This window comes from Coffea arabica, chromosome 6c, assembly GCF_036785885.1.
Source record: "Coffea arabica cultivar ET-39 chromosome 6c, Coffea Arabica ET-39 HiFi, whole genome shotgun sequence".
In the NCBI taxonomy this organism is placed as follows: domain Eukaryota; kingdom Viridiplantae; phylum Streptophyta; class Magnoliopsida; order Gentianales; family Rubiaceae; genus Coffea; species Coffea arabica.
In genome coordinates, this window is record NC_092320.1 from 12,767,919 (window position 1) to 12,779,724 (window position 11,806).

The 11,806-nt window shown below is 38.7% G+C and overlaps 1 protein-coding gene across 1 annotated transcript; it reads left to right on the forward strand.

Annotated features, from left to right (window-relative positions):
• The first annotated feature begins 592 nt into the window (after positions 1–592).
• LOC113692591 (protein SUPPRESSOR OF MAX2 1A-like) lies at positions 593–5,584 on the forward strand. The gene is made up of 3 exons (XM_027211015.2): positions 593–2,723; positions 3,240–3,537; positions 3,628–5,584. Exons 1-3 carry the CDS (start codon positions 1,444–1,446, stop codon positions 5,272–5,274), a joined length of 3,225 nt encoding a protein of 1,074 aa, XP_027066816.1. The 5' UTR covers positions 593–1,443; the 3' UTR covers positions 5,275–5,584.
• The last annotated feature ends 6,222 nt before the right edge of the window (positions 5,585–11,806 follow it).

An 11,806-nucleotide genomic window follows, 5' to 3' on the forward strand; every position in this document is an offset into this window, starting at 1 on the left:
CTCTATTTTAATAATAATAATAATACTAGTAAGAAATTTTTTTTTTAACTGACACCTTGCCTTGTTAGATATTCGTCAATACACTTAAATTAAATCCGACTTATCATACGAATTCAAACTCACATTTAGCACGCCAGTGTATTCACAAACTCTTTTTAAATTAATCTCAATTTTACTAAAAATTTAATACTTAATATATATATATATTTATATATCTTAACGAGTGCTCGTCAAATGGACAAACAAGCGTTAGTCAAATCATATCGGTAAAAAGATAAAAAAAAAAAAAGAATTTAAAATTAAAAAGTGCTAGCAGTAAAATTGAAAATGGCGAAAGAGGACACAAAAAGGAGAACAGGTTGCTCTGCCCAGAAAGCATTTTCCAGAAATCCTTGCAACTGAAAGTACTTGTACCTTTTCTAATTTCCATAAATTCCCGTCTCTCTCTCTCTCTCTCTCCCACACTTCACAGTAAAGGACAACCAACAGTGCAAGCCCCCCTTTTCCTGCCACCTCACCATCTCAACTAAAACCCTTTTTTTGTTTTGTTTTTGTTTTTTTAACCTCACTTGGCTTTCTCTGTTCTTCTTGCAGGCCTAAAAAAGTTGTTTTATAGTACTATACTACTCACATTTTGATTTTCATTCATCCTTCCTCCTTTCTCTCTCACACACCACACGCACTTTTTATTTAAAATTATTTATTTATTCAATTTTTTTTTGGGGGTAAATTTCTTGGGGAGGTTTATAATTATTTCTCTTTCATCATCATTATGTGGGGAGGTTTGAGATGAGTTGATATTTTCCTCCCATGTATTGAATGAGAAGAAAGAGACGGTGAGTTAAGAGTCAAGTGTGTGTGTGTGTTCTCATTACTTTTCTCATCATCATCACCATCATCATCATCATCATCTTCTCTACACAAACCAGATGAGTGTATACATGTGAAGAGTTTTTAGAGAGAGAGAGAGATAGAGAAAAGAGGAAAACCAACAAAACCATAAGTTAGATATGAGAAGAAGAAGAATTCGTCTGTGAATTTGAAGGGGGCATGATCTTTCCTTTTTCTTTTTTTTTTCTTTCCATTATTTTCCCTCAAGAAGACAAGAACCCGAAACCAAGCTGGAAATAAAAGAAAGATAGATCAATTCATAACCAAAACCAGGAGCTCTCCATACCCTGTATTGGATACCCTTCTTTTCTTTTCTTTTTTTTGATAGTTTAATTTCTTCTATTCGTTTTGGATTTTTCCTTTTTATTAGTGTTTCCAATAATTGGGTCTGATTATTCTTTCTCCCAGCTCCAAATTTTTGTCATTTCCATTTGGGCGTATCAAAATTTTCTTGCATTCCATTGGGTTCTATCTACTATTGGTGCTATTAGTTTTCTCTAGTCATTCGAATTAGTGTTAGTACCTAGTGAAAGGAGGAAGAAGAGTGTTAGTATGAGGGCAGGGTTGAATACTATCCAACAGACCCTGACCCCAGAAGCAGCCAGCGTGCTCAACCACTCTATAGCGGAGGCTGGCCGCCGGAATCACGGCCAAACTACTCCCCTGCATGTGGCGGCGACGCTTTTGGCCTCCCCATCTGGGTTTTTAAGGCAGGCATGTATTCGTTCTCATCCCAATTCTTCGCATCCTCTGCAGTGCAGAGCTTTGGAGCTGTGCTTTAGCGTGGCATTAGAGCGGCTCCCAACAGCCCAGAACATGGCTCCTGGGATGGAGCCGCCGATTTCTAATGCGCTAATGGCAGCTCTGAAGCGGGCTCAGGCGCATCAGAGGCGTGGTTGCCCCGAGCAGCAACAACAGCCGCTTTTGGCGGTAAAAGTTGAGCTGGAACAGTTGATAATTTCGATCTTGGATGACCCAAGTGTGAGCAGAGTGATGCGGGAGGCGAGTTTTTCTAGTCCTGCAGTTAAGGCCACCATTGAGCAGACGTTGAATTCGACCAATTCGCATCATCATCCTCACGGCAATGTTAATTTGGGAACGTTCGGGGGGATTGGGGGCCCTAAAATACTCACAGCTCCGGGCCCGACTCCGGTGCCACCTCCAGCCCCATCAACTGCTATTCCAATGCCCAATCGGCACATGTATCTGAATCCAAGACTCGTCGAAGGGGCTGCTGGGCAATTGGGTAGTCAGAGGAATGAAGAAGTGAAGAAAGTTTTGGATATTTTATCGAGAAGCAAGAAACGAAATCCTGTTTTGGTAGGGGAAGGCGAGCCACAGGCCGTGGTGAAGGAGCTGCTGAGGAGGATTGAGAAAGGAGATTTGGGCAGTGAGGGGGTTCTAAAGAATCTTCAGGTTATCTCCATCGAGAAAGAACTTCCTTGGGAAAAGAATCAGATAGCCGAGAAAATGAAGGAATTGGGAGGGCTAATTGAGAGCAGGCTAAATGGAAATGGTGGAATTATTCTTCATTTGGGGGATTTGAAATGGCTTGTGGAGCAGCCTGGTGGGAGTTATGGTGGTGCTGGTGGGGTTCAGCAGCCTCAGCAGCAGGTGGTTTCCGAGGCCGGCAGGGCGGCCGTGGTGGAAATGGGGAAGTTATTGACCAGGTGTGGGGAAAATAATAGTGCTAGTAAGATTTGGTTGATTGGAACTGCAACTTGCGAGACTTATTTGAGGTGCCAAGTTTATCATCCTACCATGGAAAATGATTGGGATCTGCAGGCAGTCCCTATAGCTCCCAGATCGCCTATGCCGGGGATGTTCCCGAGGTACGTTAGTTTGCGCAGTGCTTATTGCCTTTCTTTTGGTGGTAATGATGGTTATCAGAACTACTAGTTGATGGGTAATTCATTACGGATCAGGCTAATTTACAGAATCATCTTTCTGAATTGTTGCGGAAACTCCTGAAGATTGTGTTTATTGTTTTTCACTGAAATGGCCTAATTTGGTGGTTAAATTTGCATATAAACTGCTGGCTTTCTCAGGCTTTCCTAGGCTACTTTATTAGGGGTATCCAGGCTGTAATAGCTACTTTTGTGCAAAACTAAAATGTTCATTCAAGCTAAATAATTAAAGAGGCTTTAAACTGCTATCTTCTTCTGGATTTGTTTAAGCATGAACTTTGTTTCTGATAAGGAAGAGATTTGGCTGGTAGGAAATCTACCCTTTTCTCTAATTCTTTGTTTTTTTTTTTTTGTTTCCAAAAGGATGACCTGGTATGGTAGAATATCTGTAGTCTTGAATTTTCTTTCCCTAATTTGCAATGAGATTTCTTGATTGTCTAGGTTGGGAACTGATAGAATTCTGGGCAATCACGTTGAGCCTCTAAATGCATTGAAGAGTCTCCCGACTGTGAATCCTGCTTTGTCAAGGGTTGTTACGGAGAACCAGGATCCTTCCCGCAGAACCTCCTGCTGTCCTCACTGTCTAGAGAAATTTGAACAAGAGCTAAAACTTCTGAAGAGGCAGTTTGAGAATTTAGCCCCCGAAAATAAATCAGAATCAGCTAAGGCTCCTCTGCCACAATGGTTGCAGAATGCGAAACTCAGTAATGGTGACGATAAAATGACAGATCAGTCTCAGGTATGCTTTGCTTATAGTATTATGTTCAGGAGACTGAAAATTTGGTGCATAATCAGAAAAAGATTAATTTTGCTATTTTTGTATTTGCAGAGGAAGGAATCAGAATTGCTTTTAAAGCAGAAGACCCAAGAATTACAGAGGAAATGGAACGAGTCGTGCTTGCGCATGCATCCTAACTATCATCAAAACGTGAACTCAGAGAAAATTGCTTCTCTAGTTCTCCCCACTATGGGCTTGTATAACCCAAACCTACTTTTACGCCAACCTCTTCCACCAAAGTTACAGCCTACAAGGGTGTTTGGCGACGCATTGCAAATGAATCCAAATCAAGTGACTGTTCAACCTTTGGATCGTCTTGCTACTCCAAATCAATTGGCCGTCCGACTTTCAAATCGTGTTGATACCCCTCCTGGAAGCCCTGTGAGAACAGAACTGGCTCTTGGACGGAAAGTCACTGAAACAACCCCTGAGAAGACTAGTGAGACCGGCGAAAACCATGTAAAAGACTTGTTGGGCAGCCTATGCTCTGCACCTGAGACAAAATTGCTTGACAAATTTGCTAGTGCATTAGATGCTGATACATTCAAAAAGCTTCTCAAGGGTCTCATGGCGAAAGCTTGGTGGCAGCAAGAAGCAGCCTCTGCTGTGGCTTCAGCTGTGACGCGTTGCCGGTTGGGCAATGGGAAACGGCGGGGTTCTGCATCAAAGGGTGATGTGTGGTTGTTGTTCACGGGTCCTGACAGAATTGCAAAAAGAAAGATGGCATCTGTTCTTTCGGAGCATGTTTGTGGTGCAAGTCCAATAATGGTATATCTTGGTTCGCGAAGGGATGGTGCAGAGCCAGATACAATCTTCCGTGGGAAGACAGCACTGGATCGAATTGTTGAGGCTGTTCGAAGAAATCCATTCTCGGTTATTATGCTGGAAGATATTGATGAAGCAGATGTGCTGATGCGCGGGAACATAAAACGGGCAATGGAGAGGGGCAGGCTCACTGATTCTCATGGCCGTGAAATTAGTCTTGGTAATGTCACATTCATTCTCACTGGAAATTGGTCAACAATCAGTAGCGACAATTCAGTTGATGAGAGGAAGCTTGCCTCTCTAGCAAGTGATAATTGGCAGCTAAAGCTATCAATGGGCGAAAAGAACGCAAAGCGAAGAGCGCCCTGGTTACGAGATGGGGACAGAATGACGAAACCTAGAATAGAAGTGGGTTCTGGTCTTTCTTTCGACCTCAATCAAGCAGCAGCAGACGGTGAAGATGATAGAACAGATGGATCTCACAATTCAAGTGACCTCACAGTTGATCACGACGAAGAGCACGGCCTTGAAGGCAGCAGGCAATTCTCCATTACATCAGTGCCTCATGAGCTGGTGGATTTAGCAGATGATACCATAGTGTTTAAGCCTGTGGATATGGCCTTTGTTCGTCGTGAGATCAGGAAAACCATTGCTACGAAATTCTCCATGGTTGTAGTGGATGACAGGGTGTGCATTGAAGTTGGAGAAGACGCAACAGAGAGAATCCTAGGGGGGCTATGGCACGGGCGATCAAGCTTGGAAGAATGGGTGGAGAAAGCTTTAGCTCCAAGCTTCGAGGAACTAAAAGCCCGGATAGCGTCGTCCACGGCTGAAAGTACCTCAGTGGAGCTTCAGCTGGAGCTGAATCCCAGTTTGGATTGCCGGAGCAACGGAGATCTGCTGCCTAGTAAAGTTGCAGTCAGTAACGGTTGACTGGGTGCGAACCTGACAGGCGATGATTGGTATTCCCGAATTTCTCAGGGGGTGATGGTGTAAATATGAAAATGTCATAGGCAAAAAAGGGGTAAAGAAAGAAAGAAACCGTTAGAGGGAGTGGGATGTTGATAGATTAACAGAATCCTGAACCGTTCTCACCTTTTTCTTATTATTATAATTTATTTATTTTCCTTTATCCTGCTTGTTATACTAAAATTTTTGTCGTCATAAATATCTGTAGTATTTATTCCTATGAATATATATATATATGAAGAACAGTTAATAAAGACTTGAGAGCCATTCCTCATCTCTTTCCTTCTTTTTTTTTTTCTTTGTCGAATTCTTTATTGTCTGAATCTGAAATTATAAAGAACTCGTGGGGTCCATCTTCCGTGGAGAGTGAATAATGGTGTTTGAAACATACATTATTTGTACCCCACGGATAAGGAGTAGTAGTAAATTAAATAATACATACATACATATATATATATGTCTTTAAAAGCCGTTATGAATGATTGTGTCATGCACTGTGGGACACGATTGATTGTGGAATGTGGAGTAGAGATCTGATTGATGAAGGTTCTGAGGAGACTTTGGTTGAGTAGGATCATACTCCGCGAGCACTAATACTAATACTATACTAGTAGTAGCTGGTAGCTAGTGGTATTGGAGGCGTATAAATCGTGGGTCAAAATCCAACTTTTTGGACTATGGCAATCGTTTCTAACGATTTTGTGCATTTTACCTACCGTATAATTTTATTTGCATAACGTGTAATTTTAGAATAAAATTTTATAAATCTCACACACATTGTTAAAAATAAGGTATAAGAAACAATTTCAATCGTGCAATTTTTTTAAATCAAATTTTAATTGTGAGCAACTCAGGAGCGATGCTTCTGATAACCACTCCCCCCCCCCCCTCCAACTTTTTGGTTTGATGATGATTTGGGCAAAGAGGGTGGGACCTAGGAGGAAGAAATATGGGTGGTACGAGCCGAGCCTGCACCAGACACGTTTATGCATGTTCAACGTGTCGCGCCCCAACGGTTTTGGCTTTGCAACGGGGCCGCGAGATTATAGATTCGGGTCGGTCGGGGAACCCCCCATATTCATCTCAGTTTTCACTCATTTCTGCCACGCCACACCACCACCATATTAATTTAGCTCTTTATGCTTTGTTGATTTCTTTTTTTAAAGGGAGAGAAGAGGGAGAGACCGAGTCCAAGCGCAAAAGGGGAGGTTCTGAAGTCAAATCAATCTTTTACTTTGAGTAATGTCCATCTTCCATCTAAGTTGGATTTTGAGGACGTTTTGTTTTGATTTAACAGAAACTCAACATCAGGAATTCACCGACCGAAGGTAACGTAAGTGTAGACAGACGCTTCTATCATTCATATGTGTCTTTTTTCTTGGTTTCAAATTTTACTAGTTGCGGAAAATCTTTTGATATCCTAGTGGGATTTGACAAATTTAAAATTTAGCGGACTACGATGAATCAAGCTTTCAAGCAAGGTCTTGGCTTCAAATTCTTCTGATTTTTTCTTAAAGCTGAAAATGAATAAAGGAAAAAAACTGTAATGAACCATTCATCAAGTTTGTTCGATTATTTTAACGAATTTAAATTTTTGTTCAAATTTATCTTGTTTATTTACGTAATAAAGTAGAATGATCTTATATTGAGTCTAATTTAAGTAGTTTGAAATTTTTTACATATAAAATCTAATTTTATATTAATCAAATCAAACTTGAGCTGAGTTTGAAAGTTTATCATCGGTGTATTGCTACAGTTCAGTTCGACTCAAGTTTAGTTTAGCTAATTGTTGAACCAAACTCAAACATATTTTTACTAAATCGAGTTTGGTTAGAATATCGTGTAATTTAGCTCATCTTTCAAACATAATTAAAAGAGAATTTAAAAAAAAAAACTAAGTGATATCTCCCCCAAAATCACAAAGCTGTGCGGCCACACGCTTAGCGGATGCTTGATAATCTACGGCTTTTCACATTGAGAACCAAACTCCGACGACTTTTCCTCCTTACGTTGATTAGAAACCATTTCGGACCAGATTTTGATGGCATTATTGCTATCACAAATTTGGACCCTACTTTAAATTTACACTATCATTTCCCTTCCAAATCAGTCAATGAATAAATATGCCTATAAAATCAAACCATTATGTCATTTCCACGTTTGCCTCTCCATCAATTGAAGATCTTCTCGTCACGTGATCCCATTGAAATTCTTTAATGAAGAAGAATAGATTGGTCACGTAAAGCTAGACCGCAAAACGTCTTTCAATACAGACGTGCCTTGCTCTCATCCAAGCACTACTAGAAACATTAAAAAAATATCATGCAAGTGTGTGAAAATTTCGAGTATGAACCACATAAATAAACGAATCACATGCCCTTTATATCTTTGCTTGTATTGTTGTATTTTCTACGTCAATAACCATAGTTTTGTCATCTACAGTTAGAACTTAGAATAGAATTGGTGTACGTAGGCGATAACCTCTCATTCATGCCAATGCCAGAGAAGAAAGAAGAGTGAAATCCATGGAGACCACCACTTCACAACTAACCGACAACCCACCTCTTTAATGCTGCCAACTTCAAACTCGATGGCCAAGAACCCAGTTCCAATTATGTCCAATCAAAAGCCATCGATCCCACCCCCCTCCCCCCCTCCCCCCACAACAGGAAAAAAAAAAAAAAAAAACCCCCACCAATTAATGCATTCACGATGAGGGCTCTTCAGTTCATCCCCAAACACTGACAGACATTTTCTCTGAATCTGGACACGGAATTAAGAAAAGCGACGAAGCTTTTTCTAGACAGTCAAGCTACAGTTGCAAATCAGGACAAAATACGTTGCAATTTGACCGGGAAGCAGCCGAATTTGCTAGCGTTCTCATTTATTAATTTCTTTAAACTCGATCAATCAATACTGCTTCTACGTTTGTCCCCCTGCCTTATACTCTACAAGCTTGGACCAGTGGCCACAATTAGTTGCCAAAACGAGATGCCATTTTCTTTGAAGTTTCATTGGATATGGGACTACTTACTTCAAAAGGAATGCAGAGATTTCAAAACATCCCGAACCATTTCTTTCTTTCGTTATCAGGACGGTCAGGCTCCTTGTGTTTGTGTTAGACCATTCGATATGGTTGTCGACATGGCCCCTTGTTATTAACAAAAAAAGAAATTGACCGAAGTATCAAATCCCAAAGGCCGGATTAAAATTTCTGGAGTCGTCAATCTAATTAATCGTTAATGATTCTCATGCTTTGGAAACAAACAGACGAGAGTGCTTGGATGCAGTATTATTATTTGGAATAACTATTGCGACACTTTTTATGGTATGATCACATACGTGAGATAAAAAAAATATAGTTGAGAAGGTAATTGGAAAACATGTTTGTAATGTGAGTAAAATAATATTAAAAAAAATTTTTACATCTAAAACATTCTCCAAAAAAAAAAATATGAAGATTTGAGGTAGCATGTAAATGAATTGTGACAGAAAAGAAAAAAAGAAAAAGGGTAAAAATCTTGCATTAAACAAAAATAAACCCTTTTATGCACTTTATGATAGAATTTGTAACTTTTAATTCTACCCTTTACATTGACGAAGAAGATTATTTCTATCTTAAAAAAAAAATTAGGGTGGTACTTTGAAGGTGTATTGTTTTTTGCTCCAAAATTAAAAGTGCTAGAAAAAATTTTTTTTTTTTTAAAAAGAAAATGATAGTAAATAAAAGCGGTTGCTAGACTAATTTGTCAACAACGCCACAAAAGGAGACAAGACAATTTAGTGAATCACACGCTCCGTTTCACTTTCACGTCTAGCTAGTTACGTGTTAAGAAAGCCACAAAATTGCATAGATGTCAAAATACGAAGAAGGCAATTTGAAATTGTATATAGTCTTTTGAGAAAAAAAGTGCACCTAATTTTAATTATGTGAAAATAGTCGTCTTCTTCGGCCTACTTGGACTTTTAGACTTCAGTTATTGGATGAAATTCCTTATTTTCTCATTCTAATCATGCATGCATGTTTTTTTGGACCTTTTATCGATCTTTCCCATTGGTTCTTTTCATACATAATGGTCATATTCTTTGTGTTTGGATTAAATCTTTGAAGCAACAATCTTTAAAATGTGAAATACAGAAATTTTTACGTCTTCTATGAACACATTGCTTAATCGCCTTATTACGTCGTACACGTCAACTCGCTACATTATATTTTTCTACAAAAATTTAAAAAAAAAATAACAATTCAGATGGGCTCTAATTATGAAAAGAAATACACTAATACTACAATTCCTCTCGGTGTGTGTGTGTGTGTATGTTTTACTGTAAAGATAGGACAAACATTAATATAGTTCTTCCAATGATGCATGTCCTGTTGAATCACAAACTCCTCGTCAATGCTTAGTTCCAAATCAATTTGCCCTCTTTTCCCCCAGCTTCTAGAAGTTCAAAGTGTCGGGGTGATGATGTCTCGTCTAATTCAAGTGTAAGAACAATAATGCCAAAATTACATCCTAACGTGAAAATCATCATATCCTTTTGTCTTTTAAGCATCTTACGTAAATGGCAATCAAGCGCTAGAAAAGGCCGTCACCAGATGGTACTATAATCCAAGTTTCAGATTTCTTTGTTAAAATGATTTAAGTTTTGAGACTAATGACTTTTTGGTACTGGGACGCGCTCGGTAATTGAGATTAATTTACTTGGACACAAGTGGCTTACATCTGTTTAACAACAAATTATCCCGGCCCCCATAGCATCGCTGTTAATTTTCTGAAGCTAAAAACACACAATTTCCGAACCTTTCTTTTCCACGAAGGAAAGAGAGAAAATAAAATCAAATCAAATTTCAAAGGGAAAAATGGGTACATAATATCAAGCAGTTTTTTTTTTTTTTTTTTACCATTTCATAGTTTTTTGACTCAGATAATTAACATTCGCAATGAAAATCGATGAGGGTGATCAAGGTCAGAAATGGAATATACTTCGTCAAAATTTGATGCTAATCAACTCCTTGTCTTCGTTTAAACAGAGAACAGAAGAGCTAGGCGTAGTGTGATCTAATCAACTGCTACCACTACAAGATTTAAAGAAAACTTAGCATGGTTAAGAATGTTAAACGCACTCACTAAAAGATGACGAAGGATGTAACTTTTGTACCCGAGACAAACAAACAAGTACAACAACAAAAGAACTAATTTGTTATTACGTACTACTTAAAGACCAACTACTGGATTGATTGTCCATTACAACATGATCGAGCCACGATGGAAATCTTGATTAGATTAATGCTTCCTTATACTACCAGCTACTCCAACTTCGAGAGAATAAAAGAAAAAAGGGCGGGGGATAATCGAACTATTAAAATTTGTAGAATAACATGCATATTATTATATGCTTTGTTCAGAAGGAAAGCTCCACCTGTTTTGTCCGCAAGCACAAAAAGCGAAAGAGGAAAAGTAGTCAAGAAGGGGTTGGCGTTTTCCTCTCCAACCCTACAACATCAACTTTACAACTTTATGCTACTTGTCTTTGTCCCCATGCATGTCAACTCAACCTTTTTGGAATAAAGACAAGCAACCCCCTCCCCCTCCCCTCCCCGCCCCTCCCAACCACTCTTCATCCACATTAATTTTAATTATATGTAAGATCAGAACCCTTCATGTCCAAATCGCAAGCGGCCCTACAGCTTTTCGCATGTATATAGTATTTTTAAAAATCATTAATGTATGTGACACAACAAATTAATAAAGTATTACGCATTAATTAATTGTTGTTTATCATCACATTAAAATTGCATTTGGTCTGCAGGATTTTGTCAATCCATAATGTGGGTTTCAGCGCTTGCCTCGTGCGAGTTCTACTAAGGTCCAAGGTATGAAGTTTAGTTAAGGATTAAAAAAAAAAAAAAAAAACAAAAGAGCACGCAAGTAATTTTGAAGTTTTTGATGGTATTAGCATTCGATATAGATATGCATTCATTTGTTTTTTTTTTTGGAAGAAAAATGTACCATAACAAGGGAATGCGTGTAAGGTAAATTAGAAAATAAGTGGGAGAGATATTTCAACAAGTTCAATCAAAAAGTCACTATCCAAACGCGGTTGAATCAACAAAAGAAGTCTAATCCATAGAAAATTTGAGTAAACTGGTTAATTTGAATGATTTGATCAAGAACAAAGATGAGAATACTTGAAAATTTTGGTGGGGAAGAATCCAATAAGTTGGTCAAAAGTCAATTAAGTTGTTCAAGGAAGAAAAAAGAAGCACTCGTAGGCAAATCAATTCCGTTAAGCACAAGTGCACGTTTATGATAATGGCCAAAAGAGGATAAGAAAGAGCCATCAAAAGAGAGGATTTGAATGGCAGAAAACAAAAGAGAAACGGCAAAGGAAACTAATAATAAAACCTTTTAGGGATGGTATAAAAACGCGTTCTGAATCTGCCTTAAGTCAAAACCTACTCGTAAGTCGTATCTAAAGTTGCGTGTACCAGACT